The following is a 20,585-nucleotide window of genomic DNA, read 5'->3' on the forward strand; positions in this document are numbered from 1 at the left end:
AAAATTTGTTTCACTGGCTACAGTTTTTATTTGAATACCTACGTTAGTTACAACTAATAGAATGGAGGCTGCGATAGAGGGAAGTCTGCTTGGGATCAACACTAACTGAGCTCACTTTTGATTTTCTTTGGTCTGGTACCTGCACGAACACATGCAGTTGAATTCTTTGGTTAAAAAAGCACAGAAAAGGCAGATAGTTTGTATAGTCGGGGTAATGTTCCTCAGAGTCAGAAGTGGAATGACAGGATGGAGGAACAGAAAAATGAAGAATGCAAAATGAGTAGCAACCCTGTACTACCTGGATTTAGTAGTACAGTAAACCTAGGAATTCTAGCTGAAGTGCATGGCAAGAAATGCAGTTCGAGTACCCCGGTCCTTCTGGACAATTAGAAAACTAAACATAAAAAGTTTTTACACATCAAGCTACAATTTAATTGTAGAAGTTACAATCATACTTAGTCATCCCACATCTATGTACAAATGAGAATGTGTGGTACACAGTACTTGTCCAGTTATTCACTTCTTGTGTTACTATACATGATGTAACAAAAAGTGGCAACAACAGGGAGGAATGTCAGCTGCTACATTAACAGCAGATACTACAAATACAGCCCAGTGGTATCAGAAATAAAGAACAAAGAATAACAGAGGTCCCATTTCAAAAATAAAACCATGCAAACACATGCTTAACATACACTCATTTCCTCTCCGCTTGTTTTAACTTCACTTTTATCTATGCACTGCCTCTGATTAATACTGCCCTTGACAAATAGCACTGCAAGGTAATTTTAAATTACTTTTGATATGAAACGTTTGAGCACTACTGTGAAGGAATGTTTAAAGGATCTGGCACTTCTGTTTATGAAGAACAGCATTCATCTGTATGCCTTCCATTCCATATAGCCTATACAAATAAATACAATCTTTAATTTAGAAGTGGACCCAACACATACATACTTAAAACTATGTACTTTAATATACAGCATCAATGCTCTAGTATTTTAAAATAGTTAATGGATAGATGAATGACTCCAATGCAATCATGACAGTGTACACAACTGCACTAGAAGCCCATTCGTTATTCTTCTAGACTTATGCACATAGTAGGCCTGATGCCTCAGAAACAGGGCTTCTATCTATGGTGCCAATGGCCTGGGTTCAGCTGGTGTAATGTGTATCAGCCGGCTGGCCAAGGAATAGATCTGACTGCATTGAGGTCATCTTACCTACCTCAGTGCACAGGAGAGAGTTAGCTATTGCTGGGTCACTCCCAGGTAGACATCAGGAAGATAATAAGCAGGGTTTAAAAATAACAAGGTGCATGAGCACACAATGTCCTCTGCACTCAAAGGACATGATGCAGGCATGCTAACATCAACAATCAGTTATGATTACGCAAAAATACCACTGAATGCAATATGATTAGGGCAATAACTGGTGACCCTTCCCACTTTAGTTGGCTGCCTGCAAGATGAAGGTTTACATCAAAGATTCCAAGCCCATGTAAGGAGATGGCACTTAAATAAGATTGCTGGTGGCCAAAGGAGATTAGTAAGGAGTGGGAAAAGAAGTTTCTCATACGTACGTCCTTAGATAAAATACTTATGACAAACACTGTAATCAGGTTATATTCAAACTTACAGCAAAAAGGCCCACTAGTAGTAGCAGGCACAACAATATGTGTCTTCCTGTCTGCTGATCTGTGTTCTGAAGCTGCTGTTCCTCTTGAACTAATGCACAGCTCTGGGTCTGACACCGATTTACACACTTATCTGTTAAAATGAGATTTAAGAAAACATTAATAAAGTTTGAAAAGGACATTCAGTGAACAACCATAGATTCATTCAAACCAGATGTAGTACAGTTCTAATTAGCACTGTTTTTATGATCTCTCAACTCTGCTGACCTGACCTAGGCCTATAAAACAGAACTATCCACATACTTCCATACAGTACAGACTCATTTTGTATAAGACATCACCACAGTGGGTGGACCATACTTTCCTACAGGGAAGTATAACATCTCAGTTTGAAATCTTCAGCAACAGAGTAACAGTCTGTTACAAAGTCTGCTGTTGCCTTATGGCTTTCCTTTGGCGAAGTGTGAGTGAAATGTTCTTGAGTGGGCGTGATCTAAGAGCTAAAATACAATTCTGATCTCTTAAAAAAATGGCACACACCTTTCTCCAGATGCACAGCCTTTGTAAAGGGCTGGTCTCAAGCCATCACTACAGGTCAATTCAAACTTATGCAGGAAGTTGCCCTTATGTTCAGTGAAAAGGCTCAAATGCTCCTCCATAACATCTAACCGCATATGCCCTCTTACTCCCTTCCATATACTCTAAGGTACGTGATTTCTTCTTTGTTACCACCTTACTTCTGTTACCACTTACTTGTCTACAGCTCAAACAAAAGAGAATTGCTTTTTAAATTATTGTCAGTAATTAGTACTCAAAAATGCAGACTCTGTCCATGAAAGGCTGAGGGGTAAATCAAGAACCAAGCAGCTGATGATTAGATTTCTTATCCTGTGGGGAAGATGTAGGCCAATGTTAATGGTCTTTGACTGACTAAACTTGCAGATGATAGCAAATTACGAGCAGTCATCGAATTCCACACAGACACAAATATTATCCAGGAAGGGCTGACACATACAAACAACTGATGTTAGAGCCATAGACTAAAACTAAATGCCAACAAATGCATAACACTAGCCTTCGGGAAGTTATCCACCCCTGTTAGCTATCATATTGACAACATACCCCTTAGAGCTGACCTAATAGTCAGAGACTTAGGGACACACATAGACAGTAATCTAGCCTTTGAAAATCATGTGTCTACAGTAGCGAGGAAATCATCCTATACTGCACAACTTATAAACAAAAGTATGGCATCTAGGTCCAAGGAAGTCATTGTTCCACTGTATTTGGCATTCCTCACACTTATCATTGAGTACAATGCCCCCTCTGGTATGTACCTAACCAGGCATATCCAACAACTGGAACCTCCACAGAGATTCCTCACAAAAAGAGTACAGGGCACAAGTAAAATATCCTATGCAGACCACCTCAAGGCCCTATCCCTGGATTTTGTCTCCTACAGGCCGTTGAGGGGAGATCTATGCCCGGCATACAAGAGCATTGTCAGACTCCACTCTGATGGACCTACTGCATATCTGCAAAACAAATAGCCCCATTCAAAAGACTTAAGCCTTGCCTGTGATATAAACAGCATCTGCTGGAGAGACAGGTATGTATCCCAGAGACTGCCCTGTCTCTGGAACATGCTCCCCATCCATGTGAAGTAGAGTGCCTCTCTAGCCCAATTCTAGTGTAACTTGGACAATTGGATGGGGAGCAGGAAATTCATTGCTGGCTTGACACCTACTTCTCTAATGGATACGGGCAGCATGTAAATGGTTCATCTCCCAGGCACCTTGCTTGTAAATGTTTCATCTCCCAAGCCTCTGCTTACTCTTATCAAGGGTACCAGAACTTGTCAGAGATTTAGGATGCATGGCTAGACTTAAAAAGGCCCTTGTGGTCATTAGCCTAGTAAACACATAAGAACTACTAATGCAGGACTACCACTGGCAGAAACCAGTGGTGCAGCAACCTGCACAATGGTGAAATACTTCTCATGCACAGAAACGTACAAACATGTATATGTCTGAAGCACTGCAGAAATAATGCCAGGGTTCAACAACAGAGAAGATACGATATACATGGCTTCAGGGACAGAAGACAGAGTGAGACACTGAAGGGAGGTTTGAAGATACAAGCTCACCAGTGAGTTGTTGGAAAAAATAAGGATGAAAAAATATTTCATACTCCACTTCATACATAATCTAAAAACAGAAGTCACTTAGTTTTTGGAAGCTAGCAAACATGCATTTGACAAACACAAACTGTTTCCAAAACCACATATAGACATGAACAAAGGAAAAGAATCAATTACCATGCATACAAAAAAATAGAAGCAATTCAGATGTAATTATGCTTTTGCTGGCACTTTTATCCAGAGGCATCCCCTGCAAACAGGCTTTGGTCAACCCAGTGAACAATATAAATAAAATATTTATCCTGAGTGCCGAAATGGGAAAAAGGTGATGTGGATGGATTTATCTTGAGAACAAATAAAAGGAGCAGACCAAGTAAAGCTGAGCTGGGAATATTTTCTGAATGTCAGAGAAACACAAGAATCCAATAAGCTTCCAAAGTGCAACACAAAGACAATGCATCTTGTCTAAATGTCTGTCATGTCATAAAAAGTGCAAAGCATTTGAAATGCAGGTGAAAGTATATATTGTAGCATGAGTCCACTAGTCTTCAAAAAGTTGGATGTTAAGCTTTTAGCAATATCTCATGAATGCTTTCATAAAGATGAACACTTACTGATAACCAATACACTGAAGTTTGCCACAGTTAATACCTTTTTGTATAAAGTATCTACACTGCATAACTGTATGTAAGGAAACATGTATTTCATCTTATTTAATTTCACCACTCTGGAAATTTATTATACAGGAATCTGTATTGTGCCTGGTCAAGTAGTGTTCTTATTGCCTACAGTTTCTGTTGGCCAAACACAACTCTAATTTATTTTTTGAATGTAGTGAATGAGATACAATATATATATATAAAATACATACATCTATATCTATATATATATATATATATATATATATATATATATATATATATATATATAAAATACATACATCCATATATATATATATATATATATATATATATATATATATATATATATATAAAATATGATATATATATCTATACATACATATACATATATATATATATATATATATATATATATATATATATATATATATATATATATACATACATACATGCACACACACACACACACACACACACACACACACACACACACACAAATAGTTCAAGCACAGGCATTAATGCCCTTCTAGCTGCCAATATACCAAAATACATGTTCCCATAATAACTGTCCAAGCTGTTCTTAAAAATATCTAAACTAGTGCTTGCTTTAATGTAGTTTGGTAGTCTGTTCCATGCATCAGCTGCTCTCTCAGACAGCCAATTAATGCACTTCTCATTTATATAGAATCTTCTGCATAGGTTGCCTGATGATTCTCTACTAATTTTTGATAACCCCAAATCATACCTCTCAACCTCCAGATCAGAGACTCAGGGACATTCAGGGACACCTCATTAACATAGGATATGCATATTTAAATAAGCGCATTAATGGACATGCCCGCCATTCATTCAATTACACAAAGACAGGGCATCATTTTAAGCATTTTTTATTAGAGAATTATATACACTGACACATCAAAATAGAGGATTATTCATATTTTTCATGAAAACTGTATAAAAATTAGTCAGACATGTTCAGCTCCCCCCCCCCACAAATACCCTTACAAAATGGTGCTTATATGGAACAGAAGCAATACATGGAATAAGGCAAGTACACTCAGACTACTGATCCAACTTCAGCATCTTGGCAGGCAGTAGTAGTTTCTGCAGCTGATGCCATGAAGGAATGTTCTTTGTTGTAAGCAGCTGTTGCTTGTCTTGCTACTTCCAGCATGTCCTTAGGATGTTTGACACAGTAGCAGTCACTGTCCTCGTTCATCTTTATTGCTAATAAAGAGTTTAATGTTTTTGGGCCAAGTGACTGTCTGAGCTCAGTTTTTACTTTGCGAACCATGCTGAATGCCCGTTCTGCTTCACTGTTTGAATGTGGCAAACAGAGAACACTTCTCATTAACTTTTGAAAAGTTGGGAGGTCTTGTACTGGAAGGCTCCCAAGCACCATCGACTGGTACTTTAAAAAATTAAATGTGTCACATCCATATGACCAGTCAGTCATCTGATATACTGAAAACTCATCTATCAGTTTGCATCGTGAACTACAAAAAACAGGATGAATGCCAATATCTGCTATCACAGTTGAAGAAAGCTGCAGTTTCATAGCTGGATCCAATAAACTGGCCATGTTCTGCAGCAGGAGATATTTTCCAGGGAAATGCTTTTTCATTTTTAATAGCACTGCAGAGTAAAATTGTTTGGCTCTCTTGAATAGTTTCTGCTCCACTGTAGTACCCCTGATATCATCCGAATTTTCATCCAAATATGTTTCGGCCTCAGGACCAATACGAATTTTGCCGTCTTCTAAGATGTTGTCCTGCACTTCAAGAATTGCATCAATACTACTTGTACTGCCCAAAAACTGCCTTGCAATTGGTGGTTTCAGTACCCTACTGGCATATGCCTGCAGTACTTTGTGGATCTCATTATGCAATGCGAGTAATTTGCTTTCCCTGCTTTGCATTAGCATACTGAAGTTATGCAGTGGTTCAATGGCATACTGCAGGAAGAAGAATGCCAGTTTGATGTCATGGCTCTGCAGTCTGTTAGCTATTAGATCCACTTTAACAGACTATGGTTCATATGACAAGAAGTATGATCTCAGGGCGGGCCACAAGGCAAGCATTCTTTTTATGACTTTTGCCAAACTCAGCCATCGAGTAGGGGCATACCTGATCATTTTGAGAGGTTCAATATCCACAAACAGTGCAAATGCCTTCTGCTGACGCTGTGCACTGCTGGAAAAGTGACAATAAATGTCAGATATCAATTCCTCTACAGGTAGAGCCATTGCCTTTACACCATATTTGATACATAAATCTGCAATGTGGCACAAATACCCCATATTGAAAATATGTGGATTAACCTCTTTTAATCTGGATAGCACCGAGTTCCGCTTGCCAATCATGGATGCAGCATTGTCTGATGAATAAGCCACCATGTTGGTCACAGGAAAGTTAAACTTGCTCAGAGTCTCCATTACACAGTCATAAATGGCTTGGCCAGTTCCACTGATACAAGCAGGCATATCAAGGAATCTTACAACATTTTTACCAGTGGCATGGTCAAAAAAAACAAGTAAAATCACAAGCAACTTGTCATCCCCCATATCTGTACTTTGGTCGAGGTACAAACAGTATGGCACTTTCTGACAAGCTTGTGCAAATTCTGCTGATACTTAGGCCCCATTACATCTCTCAAAATGCAAGCAGCCTTTGTTGGTCCACAGGTCATTTTTTGTACCACCTCCGGATCCATGCAGTACCTCTTCATGTACTTCAGGAAATTATCCCCAGTCGTAAATGGCAAGTTGTGTTCGGCAAGTAGGCCCATAAAGGCTACTTCAACCTCCAGAACCTTAGCACTGGTTTGCTGAGTGGCAAACATTTCTGTCACCTTCCTCCCAGTCAAATGCTTGGTTCTCATCTTGTGCTTCTCAGTGTCCATATGCAGCTGCAAATCATTCCTCCCTCCTTGTCCGACATTAATATTAGTAGCACAAGTCTTGCAAAATGCATAGCCTGGACCACGCCTGCTTTCCATTACCCAGTCAAAGGTAACCTTCCGGCTACTTTGGAATGTGGTCATTCGCTTCTTCTTTTCGGAGGCCGCATCTTCAGAGAAGAAAAAAAGGGAAGGGTGTAATTAGAAGGCTTCAAGGTAATTCACAGGTGTGCAGTGATGCTAGACTTTTACTTACAGTAAACAAAGCTGGTATGATGGCGAACAGTAGTCAAAAAAATTCTTACCCTTTTGAGTTGTTGCACTATAACAGTGCAAGAAACTTTGCGTTGCACCACCTTCCATTGTGGCTTGTACCATGCTGTTCTGTGATTCAGCCATGCCTTTGCTTCTGAAGAAAATTAATGATTCAGATAAAAGATGAGAATCCAATCTAGGAACCTCTAAATGTGTGTGCAACTCAGTAAGACTGAGTAATACACACCACCGCACATACTCATGGAAATCAATAATCCATCCAGGAAAAAATATTCAAAATAACTCAATGCATCCAAGAAAAAAAATATTGCAAATAATTCATAATGTATCCAGGAAAATGTCATTACTGCAAATGACTATGGATCCAAGGAAAAAGACATTACTGCACATAATTCAAAATGCACCCAAGGTAATAAAATGCATTCAAGAAAAAAGTATTGCAAATAATTCATAACGTATCCAGGAAAATGTCATTACTGCAAATGACTATGGATCCAAGGAAAAAGACATTACTGCATATAATTCAAAATGCACCCAAGGTAATTGTTGCAATGATTCATAACATGTCTAAGAAAATGCTTACTGCAAATGACTCATAAGAGACCCAAGAGAAAGGTCATTACTGCAAATGTTTCATAACATTTCCAAGCGAAAGCTCATTATTGCAAATGATTCATAACATGTGTAAGAAAATGCTTATTGCAAATGACTCATAAGAGGCCAAAAAGAAAGCTCATTATTGCAAATGATTCAAAATGTACACAGGAAGTGCAGACAAGGAGCATGTTATAAAACTGAAATCATGGATACGATTCTGCAGAGCATCAACCTAGTTCTTATTGCCAGAAATCAGGACCCTCCTGTGAATCAACTCAGAACCTATACTACTGTGCCAGTTCCGCCAGCAACTGTGTCCATACTTCAACTGTCCAGAAGTTCGTAAAATTTCCAAATGTTTACCCCATATCTTTGGTCTGTTCCTCTTAAAAGTTGTAGTTTGCATGACTTTTGTGGCTAATCAGTGAGGACTGAATTCACTAAATAATGACAACCATTTCAGTTTCATATTCTAACAACCTCATAATTTCACAAGAGCAATACTTAAAATTTGTCACCCCCCCATTATTTTTGGATTTGACCAGATGTTTTCAATATGAAATAACTCTTAGAAGCAATAAATAACCTTGCTAGAGAAGTCACGGGAGTATATCTTGTTAATAGTACATGACGAATAGTCCCAAAGCTTATTTTGTTTGCTTTATCCAGTTGATGGCAGAGCCCCACTGTCAGCAGAGTTTAAAATATAGAGACAGTAACCAGAGGTTGATCAAGAGTTTTTCAACAAGTCCATCATGACACTAGTAAATTAGTAATCCATTGTTCACTAAAACTGCTAGATAACATGCAATATTTTTTCAGCAACAAGGTAAGCAAGTCACCTGAAAAAATGTCATTGAGAAAGGGCACGATTCATCACTGTAAAGCATTATCATACAATGTACTGTTATCCTTACAGTAAGTTATTCATATTTTCTGACTACCAGAACCACCACAGAAAATGCGACTATGCATAGTTAAAAATAAACAAAAATAAAACAAAACATTTGAAAAGTAAAGAAAAATAAAACATAGATGTCAAAAGACTAAATCCAGAATAAAGCTCAAAACACTAAAATGCAGAGGAGGAGGGAAACAAACAGCTCTGTGATATCACTACCAGAAGTCAGAAACAGCAATTCTTTTAGTGAGCAGCCTGTGATTAAAAATAAGACACATTAGAACCCTAATTAGTCTACATTCTATTGGCCACAACTGTTTATAAACACTTGGTTCTCATCCAATCACTAATGCAAAACAGTGTGTTTTAGTATTATAAAATGTGGTTGTCCCCAGACTGAATACATAAAATCAGAGTGAAATTCTTAAATTACAACATAATACAAAAAAGCTTAATATAATAGATTAAACTTGCAAATGGATAAAATAAAATTAATCTAGCTGATAACAGTGATGATATGGTGCAGTGATCCTCTTACTTAAGAGAGGCAGCATAACACTTTTAAGTAAAATATTTTACATCTTACAATAGAGTATTAAATAATAAGCTGACAAACTAGGATCCCAAATCTAAAGGCAGGCAACTTTAGTCCAGTTAGTCGATAATAGATGAACCACGTAGATTATGAAACAAATCTCTCTTCATCAATACTAAATCTAAAGTCTTCCAGTCACTAGCCATTTTATCACAGGAGATAAGTACAGCGGCTTTGGCATAATGAAATGCTATCTAACAAATATCATCCCCTTATAATTTATTTGAGAGAATGTACTTTAACATTTGTAGTCTGCTTAAATGGAACCCAGCAGAAGACTGTCAAAGTTTAATTCAGTTATTTTATTCGGTTAGAGGGAAATGTTAGGGAACTTGGTGGATAAAGTAGTCAAGGACCAGCAATGACTTGGTCAGGTATAATTTCTGTTCCTTATGGTAATTTTGATATCAGCAAACAATATTGTCTGATATATGGTCCAGTCAGTATAGTTAATAGTTGTCAAAGTGGAAGACAAGTATACATAAAGGTATTATTCATGTCCTGTGTGTCCATTATACCGTGAGATTGAACTTGTTTCTACAGTGCAATAGTTAACTTCATGGTAGACTTTTAGGACCATTGTCATCTGGCTATTAAAGGGTGTGTTTCAGTTTATTCATTTCCAAGTTTTCCTGCCACTTGGGTCATGAAGCTCCCACTAGCATTTTTCTATTTATATCTTACATTATTTTAGAAAGGAATTTGCCTCAGTCTGCAGAGCACAGCATATGCTAGAGACCACACTTTATGTAGTTTCACTGTCGCTAAACACCTACAAAACTGCATCCTTTCCTGAGGCTTGTTTTTGCTAAGGTCTGTAAAGTGCAATGAAGCACTTATAACTGCTGAAGTGACATTTTTTCCAAAAAGTTAGTTGAAGATATCGTTGTATGAAGAAGAACAGTGATGAGTTATACTGCAATACTACATAAATAGATTGGAAAATACTTACAGAAGAAAGACTGGAAACTACAGACCACAGACCTCCCGGGAACAATTCCAAACCCCACAGGCATGAGGAACAGCAACGACGAACCACCGGCACCATGGCAAGGCAAGCTGGAGCTCTAAAATTCCCCCTCTGCTCTCAGTGTCCCTCTCGAAGTCTCGACTCTCGATCAAAGATGAATTAGCTAGCTCTTCTCTAGGCTGCACAAAGTAAAATGGCCGCATGATATTCCTTCCTTCTATCAAGTAGCATGCCACGCTCACTCAATCCCCAGAGACTGGTAGCCTTCCACCATCCATCGATGCTGCTGATATGCAGACTGAGCAGACCTAATTGAGTCCTCCATCCACCAGGTCCGCTGCAGCCGCATAACTTCCCAACTTCTGCTTCCGCATAAACAGAAACATTCGAGGCGCATGCTGGCTGGCTGCATGCAAAACAGGTGCAGTAAAGCAATGCTCTGATTGGCTGAGAAGTCTACAGCCAGAACAGAGTGTGCTTTACTGTAGATCTCGGGTATACTTGCACCCAAACAAGGCATTTGGGAAAGTAAGCTTATTTAAGCTTAAAAACGGGTGCTCCTAGTTAATTTGGGACGATTGGGAGCTATGCCCCAAACATTCTCATAGAAAGTTGTCTCTAAATGACCTATATAACTGAATAAGATCTCTTAAATATCTTTAAGAGACACTGTACAAGTTCAGACATTTTAGTCTTTCATAATAACTTTAATTTTCACATCCATTAATGCCGTTGGTATATTTCCATTGTACTCATTCTAGTTTATTCATGCTTGTTTTCTTATAAGGTCCTTCCATATTGTTATTCCATACTCAGGTTTGGGTCTAATGTAATTAACAATGACTTCATCATTTCTGATTGTCTAGACTTTATAAATTCTTTATATAACCTATAGTTCTATATCTATCATTAACAGATTGGTTGATATGATTAGATAAACTAAAAGCTGGATCTACCCATATATCCAGGTCTTTAAATGAATCTACAGTTTCAATCACTGTGTGCTATATTTAATATTCACCTTAAAATGTATGTCCCTAAATCTCTTACATTAGCTTTTGATGCATTTATCAGCATATTCACAGGTTCATAGATTAGTACTAGGCTAACTGCCCATGTGGGCCATTTTAAGTCCGGCCAGTTACCCCATATGAAAATCAAACCTTGCACCTTGCGTCTGTCCAGGTTCTACTACTTACCGACGACAGCTCTAAAATCATGTAAGTTCTTATTTTATTAAGCTGATAGCTATTAATTAGTACTTTGTAACAAAAAGCAAGTAACAGATTGTGATCTAACTTTTTTGTCAAATACTTTCATTATTACTATGATCAAATGTAAGCAGTGTAGTTTTGCTCATATTAACCTCAATGCTAATAATGTGAGACACGTATTCACACATAATAAATGCATCACATTTTCTATGCTCCAAAAATGACAAAAAAATAATCTTATTATATATAGCCAGGTAGTGACATATTAGCCTATAGAAACTATGTTAAAATGAGCTATTTAAGTAAGAGCCTTGCAATAACAAGGTACAAGAGCCACAAGTACATGTTGTTGTTAAGTCACTAAATCTACTGCTGCAGCCCCACTGTCAAAAACAGCATGTAGAATATTTTTACATCTGAATTACTACCTAAAATCTGAAAAGATGGGGACACTTTGTTCCTGAATTATATGCAAAAAGAAAAGAGAAAAAAACAGACTAGACTGATTGTCACTCCATGGACAGGTGTCATGGAAAATCTACAGTGAACTACCTGCCATAAAGTAATGCAGCATGCACATAGGTAAAATTTCATTCAAAATGATAATGGAGGAAGTTGAGGACTTCTACAAAGCTGCAGGTGTATTAATGTGCTGATTAGTTCCAGTGTGAAAACTTGAGATAATGTAATAAAAAAAAAAAATATATATATATATATATATATATATATATATATCAGCAAAAGTTATCAAACTAGTAAAATTTGGTAATAACACTGCCTGGATGCCAGCAAAGAATAAACCTGGAAAAGGTAAGGGAAAATTAACCATAAAAGGAGAAAATAAATGGCCAGAAACAACCTTGTAGCTGTTCAGCAAAAGCAGTTCAAGTTGAAGCTTTAGTACGGGAGATTACTTCCAGTACTGTAGTAGCGTAGTGTGCTCTGCACCTCCAAACAGTGCATTTCTCAATAAACTAAGTGAAACAAGTGTACTACAAAAGGGAATTGGAAAACGGGCTCTCTGCATTGGAAATTGTGAAGCCGGCAGGGAACTATGTAGTTTTTAACAGTAGGGCCTAGGACGTGAGTATTGGGCATATAAAAAGAAACAAAAAAGTGTGCTTGTAACTCATACCTGCACATGCTGCCTATAGGCATCTGCTTTATTTGTTTAGCCCCGGTCCGCGCACCCCACCCTGCCCCCATATCCCACCCGCCCCAGTAGTACTACGTTTATAGTACCACTGGCATGCCCCCTTAATTAGCTAACCAACTACACGTGCTCCTAGAACCCAGCAAACTCCTAGCACAATAATACACCCTCTATCCATCCCACTATCCATATTAACCCACCCATAGCTATTCTATTCTCTCTAATCTTTTATCCACCACATACACTCAACACAGACCCTACCCTAGTAATTTACTATGATTACGGCTAAAACACTAATTCTGCTACCTTTAGTACCCCTGCTATTCATTCCTTATCACCTAAGCTCCTATGAATATGTACAGCATCTTGAAATCCAATACCCAAACTCTCAGACACCAACCCAGCATTTAATAAGTTTATCCACCACATAACCACCCCCACTCCTAATTCCTCGCCCCCCCAATTACCATCACTCAATTAAATACTGCTACATTAGCTTAAAAAACAAAAGCTATGAAAAAATCATAAAAAATTTTTAAGATTCATAAGCAACTTAAAAATTAATCTTATGAAGGATGGAGACACCCCCCCCAACCCTGGTCCATCCACAACAGTAGACCCAAGCACACCATCTAACACCCCAATGTGTACTACCCAGATTGATAGACTTCCAAACTCATTTCTGGTCTGTCATCTCAACAACAGAAGCCTAAACAAAAAGATCCATAGCCTACATGGACTCTTAGCTGTTCACTCCCCTGATATCCTCTGCTTCACAGAAACCTGGCTAAAACCAATAACCAAAGATAACGAAATAATCCCCCCACAGTACAACATCCTTAGACTGGACTGGATCTCCAGGAAAGGTGGCGGGGTAGCTTGTACTATACAAGTCTACCCTAACAATAACAATTGACACCCAACAGCCACCCCAGTTTGGCAATGCAGAAATTCTCATCACCAAACTAATAATAAACAAAAATAAATGCAGATACATTGTGTCTGCATTTATATTCCACCCAGCAAGAATGATATACTCTAGAAAATATCTTACATTGGCTAGCTTCTAACTATCCCCAAGAAACCATTGTCTTGGGGGACTTTAACATTGATTGGAACACCAGTTCCTCTGAAACTCCCTCCACCCATTTAAACCTCTATGGGTTTACTCAGATCATTGCCACCCCCACCAGATTTAGCAAAAATAGAGTCAAAGATAGTATCCTTGATTGGCTACTTATTAACAGCCACCCCCAAAAGTACAAGTCAGGTATATTACCCTATGATCTAAGTGATCACTGCCTTACCTATATTATTAGACTGAAAGCCGACATTCCCAATCAGCCCACCTACAAAACTATAAGAAACATCAGGAACTTTAACCTTGACAACTTCCGAAAAGAACTCAAAGCATGTAATCGGAATGTCTTGAAACAACTCCCATTACAAGAAGTAGTTGTACTTCAATACCAAATTTCTGGCTATCCTTAACCACCATGCTCCTACCCATACCATCCGTGTAAAAGCCACGGTTGCAACGTGGCTATCTAAAGAAACAAAAAACAAAATTAAACTAAGAAACAATGCCTGGGCCAGGTGGCATATTACCAAAGCCCCTATGGACCAAGTAAGATACCAGCAGCTAAGGAAACAGACCAAAAAATCTGTCATTCTAGACAAAAAAAAATCACTACACCCTCCTACAACAAAAATATCAACTAAAACCTCAAAAGTTTTGGGCTGGTATTAACAATCTTCTCCACCCAGGCCGTTCCGCCACTCCTACCCCATCAGCTGCCCTTGATAAATCCCCTGTTGAAATTGCAAACAGCTTCTTTACTGAAACTATCCAGTCTCTAGCTACCCATGTCACTCCATCGGACACAAACACCAGCTCTGGCACATCTAGCCCTGATCCACCCAGCACCCAACCCACCTTTACCTTTCAAACCGTACCTACCAACCTGATCTGGACCTTACTCAAAAAGCTAAAACCTACTACACTAGCTGCTGACCAACTCCCAGCTGAATATCTTCAAAAAGCAGCTGATGCCATAGCACTTCCTATTTCTATTCTGATCAACAGATCCATCTCAGAAGGATCCATCCCAGCAATATGGAAAATATCACGTTATAGTTCCACAGAATTATCTAACTTTAGACCTACAGCCATTCTTTCACCACTAGCTAAAATCATGGAAAGATGCATACACAAACAAATCATGTATTTTCTTATTCAAAATGGAAAGCTCGCCGACTCTCAGCATGGCTTTAGGCCATTCCACAGTACCACCACGGCTCTTCTATCTTTCTCTAATGTCATCAAACTTCATCGTAACAACAACAAACTATCTTCAACACTCTTCCTAGATCTCTCAAAAGCTTTAGATATGGTCAACCATCAGCTACTGCTCAATACCCTACAAACCATCGGTTTAGACCAACACACAATACAATACAATGGTTTCACTCCTACCGAAACGGTAGACAGCAGGCTGTCTTATGGCAGAGCAAGCTGTCATCCCAACTTCCTCTAACCCTAGGTGTCCTACAAGGGTCCATACTAGGTCCCCTTCTTTTCTCTATCTTTATCAATGATCTGCACACCACCATCCCAGGAGCTACCTGCATCAAATATGCAGACGACTCAATGCTAATATGCTCCGCCTCCTCTCTTACACAACTTCTAACCCGCACCCAGACCACTTTCAACACGGTAGAAACATGGCTAGCTAATCGCCGCCTGCTTCTAAATCCTAACAAAACAAAGCTACTACTTTTATCCCCTAACCATAGAATTTCTCCTCCTTCCTTCAACATCAAATCTAGCAATGACACTATTATCTCCCCTGATGACCATACAAAGCTTCTAGGCATAATAATAGACAACAACCTTAAATTTGATAAACATGTCAATCACACTACTAAATCATTCAACAAAAAACTTGGCTCCCTGTACAGAGCCAAACCTTTCCTCACCACCCTAGCTAGGGTAGCTATTGCAAGATCATACCTCCTCTCTACCCTTATGTATGCCTCCCCTGTACTCACCAACCTATCCAAAACTAATCTCGACAAATTATCAGGATGTTACAATCATATAGCCAGATTCGATACAGGCATGGCTTTTATGACCCACCATTGCCAGAACCTCAAAGCACAGGGATGGCTAGAGTATCCTACCCTTCTACAGTTCAACCAGCTTACAGTAACACATAAAATACTCCACCAACCTGATAACACCCCTGCCCTCAAAAATATTCTCACTCCTCATAGTGCCCCCCAGGCCATTACACTCAGCTGATAAACTAATGATACTGACCCAAAAAATCCAGCAACTCTGCAGGCGATGCTATACTTGCAAACTCAACCGGTAAAATCTGGAATCTACTCCCTACTACCATTACCAAGGAAACCTCACTACCTCTATTTAAAAGAGAACTCAAAAAATACCTCACATCTCATTGGCTATGTTCTTGTTCTAAACCTAACTTCTTCTGTCTTTCGGCTTTTCCCAGTCAGGGGTCGTCACAGTGGAACTCCGGTCCGCTAATGACTGGCAGTTGATTTTTACGTGCTGAGTTGCCAGCCCTAACGCACAACCTTCAACGAAGGTACGCCCATTCACGCTTGTCTCCACGCAGAAGACGCTCTAGCTGAGAGTTGAACCGGTCAGTGTCTTACTATGAGGCAACAACGCTACCGCAGCACCACCACCGCGGATTCAAACTACATGTCTTTCAGCTTTTCCCGGTTTGGGGTTGCCACAGCGGAACTCCGGTCCGCTAATGATTGGCAGTAGAGTTTTACGTGCTGGCTTGCCGGGCCTAACGCACAACCTTCAACGAAGGAACGCCCATTCACGCATGTTGACACACAGAAGACGCTCTAACTGAGGATCGAACTCACTAATACATGTCGTGCTACCTAACCTACTGTTTAGCCAAGTATCTATGCTTCATAGCATTTGAATGTCTAAGCATTGTGAATTATGAGATTTGATTGTATTCTATGTTCATATTTTCTGATACGTCTTTGCAAGTCAGATGTAAATCTGCACAATGTGTATATTGATATCTGCCTGTATTCTTTGTCTATATTTTTCTAAACATTTCTGCCTGAGTTTAGCGCTCAGTGATGTATGTACTGTCTCTTTTTTGGTATGTGGAGCTTTTCTACCCGGGCCTCTGCTGAAAATGGACATATATCCAGTTAGCCTATTCCAGTCAACAAATGTAAAATAAATAAATCAAATGTAATCACAGGTGCATAAAATAAGGGAGGCACTGGCGGAATATATAAAGTCAATGACAACAATGCTAGAAAGAACAGAAAAAGCTTAAGTAACCACTCAGATGAATTGCTAAAACTGAAGAAAATCAGATATTCCAATGAAGATAAGACTGGTCGAGAATGAGGCTTCTCAAGAAGAACTGATTGCATAATAAGTAGTATTAGAAGACAGAGCACTTAGAGAAAACCTTAGATTTTTTGCTATAAATGAGAAACAAGGAGCAGACTGCATTAATTTTATGAAATTAATTTTAAGCAACTGCACTGCTGTTTCACAGCAGGATTTGTTAACTGAGAGGGCACATCAAGTGTATGCTCCAAATCAGACCTTTATTATTAAAGACTCAACCATAACATTAGAAAGAGTTGCTCATGAGAAAACAGTGGTAAAAGGGAAAAGTATTAAAAACTGGAGACACCTAAATGTTTGTAGTAAATGATTTTTCAATTTACAACAGGAAGAAGAGAAGCAACTTTGTCCCAGCAATCAGTGGATAACATGAAGCAGTTATGAGATTCACATTACTATATCCAGCTGTCTCTGGAGTATTTTTATCATGAAATTGAAATAACTTTTGGATGAGGAAGACGGAGAAAATAGCCAAAAAAGATTGAGCCTGCATGCTGAAAGAGACTCTCTGCTTTTCAATCTTCTGACAGTAAGAAAGACCATGGAGAAATTTTATTAGTGAAACCTTTTCCAGAAAAAAAGCCCAGGAAGTTGACTAGGAGAATCAGAAGTAGCTTGGACTCAAACAAGAGACTAGTGTTATGAGACTGACTTGATCAGGATGAAGACCAGCAACACACCAGAATTACTGAATAAACGGGAGAAGTATAAAGCATCAATACAACTGATGTTTTGACATGAAGTGTGGTTATTCATGAGTAAATGAAAAAACAGAAAGTTGTTGAATGTGATAAACTGGTGGGAGAACAGTAATGCATAAACCCCATTTTATGTCATTAGAAGGATAATGAAGAGACTGAAGGACTGTAAGTAAAACAGTTTTGTTATTATTAATATTTGTATGAAGATTTCACAATATAACTTGCATGTTATACTGTAAAGCAGTTCTGCACAGTAAACAGTGAGTGATATTTTAAATGTGAGGTGGGCACAGTTATCAGTGACTGCTGCATATACTAGTATTATTAAAGAAGAAAGTTGAAATTGCAATGTATCCAGGCTATCCACTCTAACAAAATAAGAAGGGTAGAGTGAAGCAGGTCAAAGTTAGTTTACTGTTGCAATCTTTGGCTAGTGGAGAACGTAAATATGTACTGATCATATTATATATAGAATTAAGCATTAATTTCCTCTGGTTTTATAGAGGCAGGTGTTTAGAATAAAGTTCTTAGTTTAAACTATAGAAAGTGGCTGGGATTCAGAAAATCAGCTATTGACACGTACACTGCCTACAGCAGGTAGGTCAAGTGTACATGAGCGCAGAAAAAGAGATTCAGAGATAGCTTTATATGTAAGGAAGAAAACCTTGTTGAAGGGCTAATTTGCATTCCTCTGAATCAGTGTTTATTACCAACTGGTAGGAATTTCCTCTGGTGGCTCAAGCATCATGTTGCTCCAGTCATGTGCGTGCACACACACACACACACACACACACACACACACACACTCTTGATAAACATCACAGATACGACACCCACATCTAACCCCATACTGTAAACACCCCAGAAACACAGACAGTCATCTGACATCATTCATATACCTGCAAACACACTACCACACACACACACACACACACACACACACACACACACACACACACCATCAACAAGGCACTGCTGAACTTTGATCCACTTACCTGCAACACAGTCTCTCCTATTCACATAAACAGAGACCACAATCGTGCTGCCAAACCACTACTGTATAAGCTATAGCACTGTACTGGTTAATCGGTGTCACTCGCATTTCAATAGAAGAGGCAGTTGCTTGTGGAAAGTTTACATAAGTGGATGTTTGCTGTCAACTTGCAGGGGATTCTTAGTTGTGATTTATGTAGCCTCTGCACACAGAATATGCAGGTGAGGTTGGATGCCAGTACTAAAAGCTGCTACTGATGCCAGAAGCTGCAGGTTTTGTACAGAACCTATTGTGGAGGACTTATGGATGATTTATGGGGTTGGCCAACAGAGACAGTGGCCTGGTTTGTGGTTGTAATATTCTGTCTGCTGTCTGGATATATCCTGTGCTGAGGACTGCTTTTGGAGTCCACAGATCTGCCTGCCTCCTTATTTATGTGATGGTGGTCAGAGACAGCCTACCTATGTTTATGTCCCAGTCTGCCAAGTTTTGTAAGGCTTTCAAGTTTTAGCAAAGTAAAGTCATATTCTGCCGTTTGTGTTTACTTTACATCCATCACTGGGACTTTCAATATGTTAATTCCGATATTTTCTTTACCATCTGCTATGAGTTTGACCCATCTGTTTGCAATGTTGTTTGACTTCTGTACATCTTTATTACCAAGGTTTGTTGACTATAGTTAGCAGTCACCAGTCTTTATATTACTTTTAGAGATTTAGTTACACTTTATTCTACCCTTTAAATCTTTGTATATATAGTTATTTATTTTCTGGTCAATACGTTATAATTCATCGTTATTTTTCATGTGACTGTAAAGTGCTCTGGAAAAAAGCTCTATAATAAACCTGAAAGCCAAACTAGACAATATGTACAAAGATATTTTATCTAGATCAAAGGATGGTACTGTCCCACTGCACTCTGCTCTAGTTAGACCAGTTATGAAGTACAATGCCCCTTTTGTCATGTACCTAGCCAGGCATATCAAGCAGCTATAAAGACCCTAAGGTTCCTGATGAAAAAGGTTACTAGCCTAAAAATCCTTATATACAAAGCCCTATTCATATATTCTCTTATGGACTCCTTCATGGAGATAGATACCTGGCATTCCTCGCCATCAAAGACCCACCAAATGGATCTCTTATACATTTAAAGAACAAATAGCTACAAAAACTCACAAACTTATGACATGAACCTCCATCAACAAATAAATAAAACATGTTGTAGGTACTATATTAATTACTCAATGGTTGCCCCATCTCTGAACAAATTGTTCCTGCATGTTAAGCAGAAGGACATCCTGGCCTCTTTCAAACCACGACTGGATGGCTACACATGTGGCAAGGCACACAGAGTCTTCAGAGTTACTTGCCATGTAGTTCCTATGATCTATTATCCTACAGAGCGACTGTTTTACAGTTGATTCTCCTACTAATTTATGACCCT

General features: G+C 38.7%; 1 protein-coding gene across 3 annotated transcripts in view; it reads right to left on the reverse strand.

The window, feature by feature from the left end:
- The window catches only part of GPR155 (G protein-coupled receptor 155), a 782,878-nt gene that overhangs the window by 172,299 nt on the left and 589,994 nt on the right, over positions 1-20,585 (reverse strand). For all 3 annotated transcript variants that reach the window (XM_044075558.1, XM_044075557.1, XM_044075559.1), the window contains exon 12: positions 1,642-1,772. In XM_044075558.1, the coding sequence (XP_043931493.1) occupies positions 1,642-1,772 (131 nt within the window). The remainder of the gene's footprint in view (positions 1-1,641; positions 1,773-20,585) is intronic.

The sequence above is a fragment of the Protopterus annectens genome, chromosome 6.part1, assembly GCF_019279795.1.
Source record: "Protopterus annectens isolate FY-2018-M chromosome 6.part1, PAN1.0, whole genome shotgun sequence".
Lineage (NCBI taxonomy): Eukaryota > Metazoa > Chordata > Ceratodontiformes > Protopteridae > Protopterus > Protopterus annectens.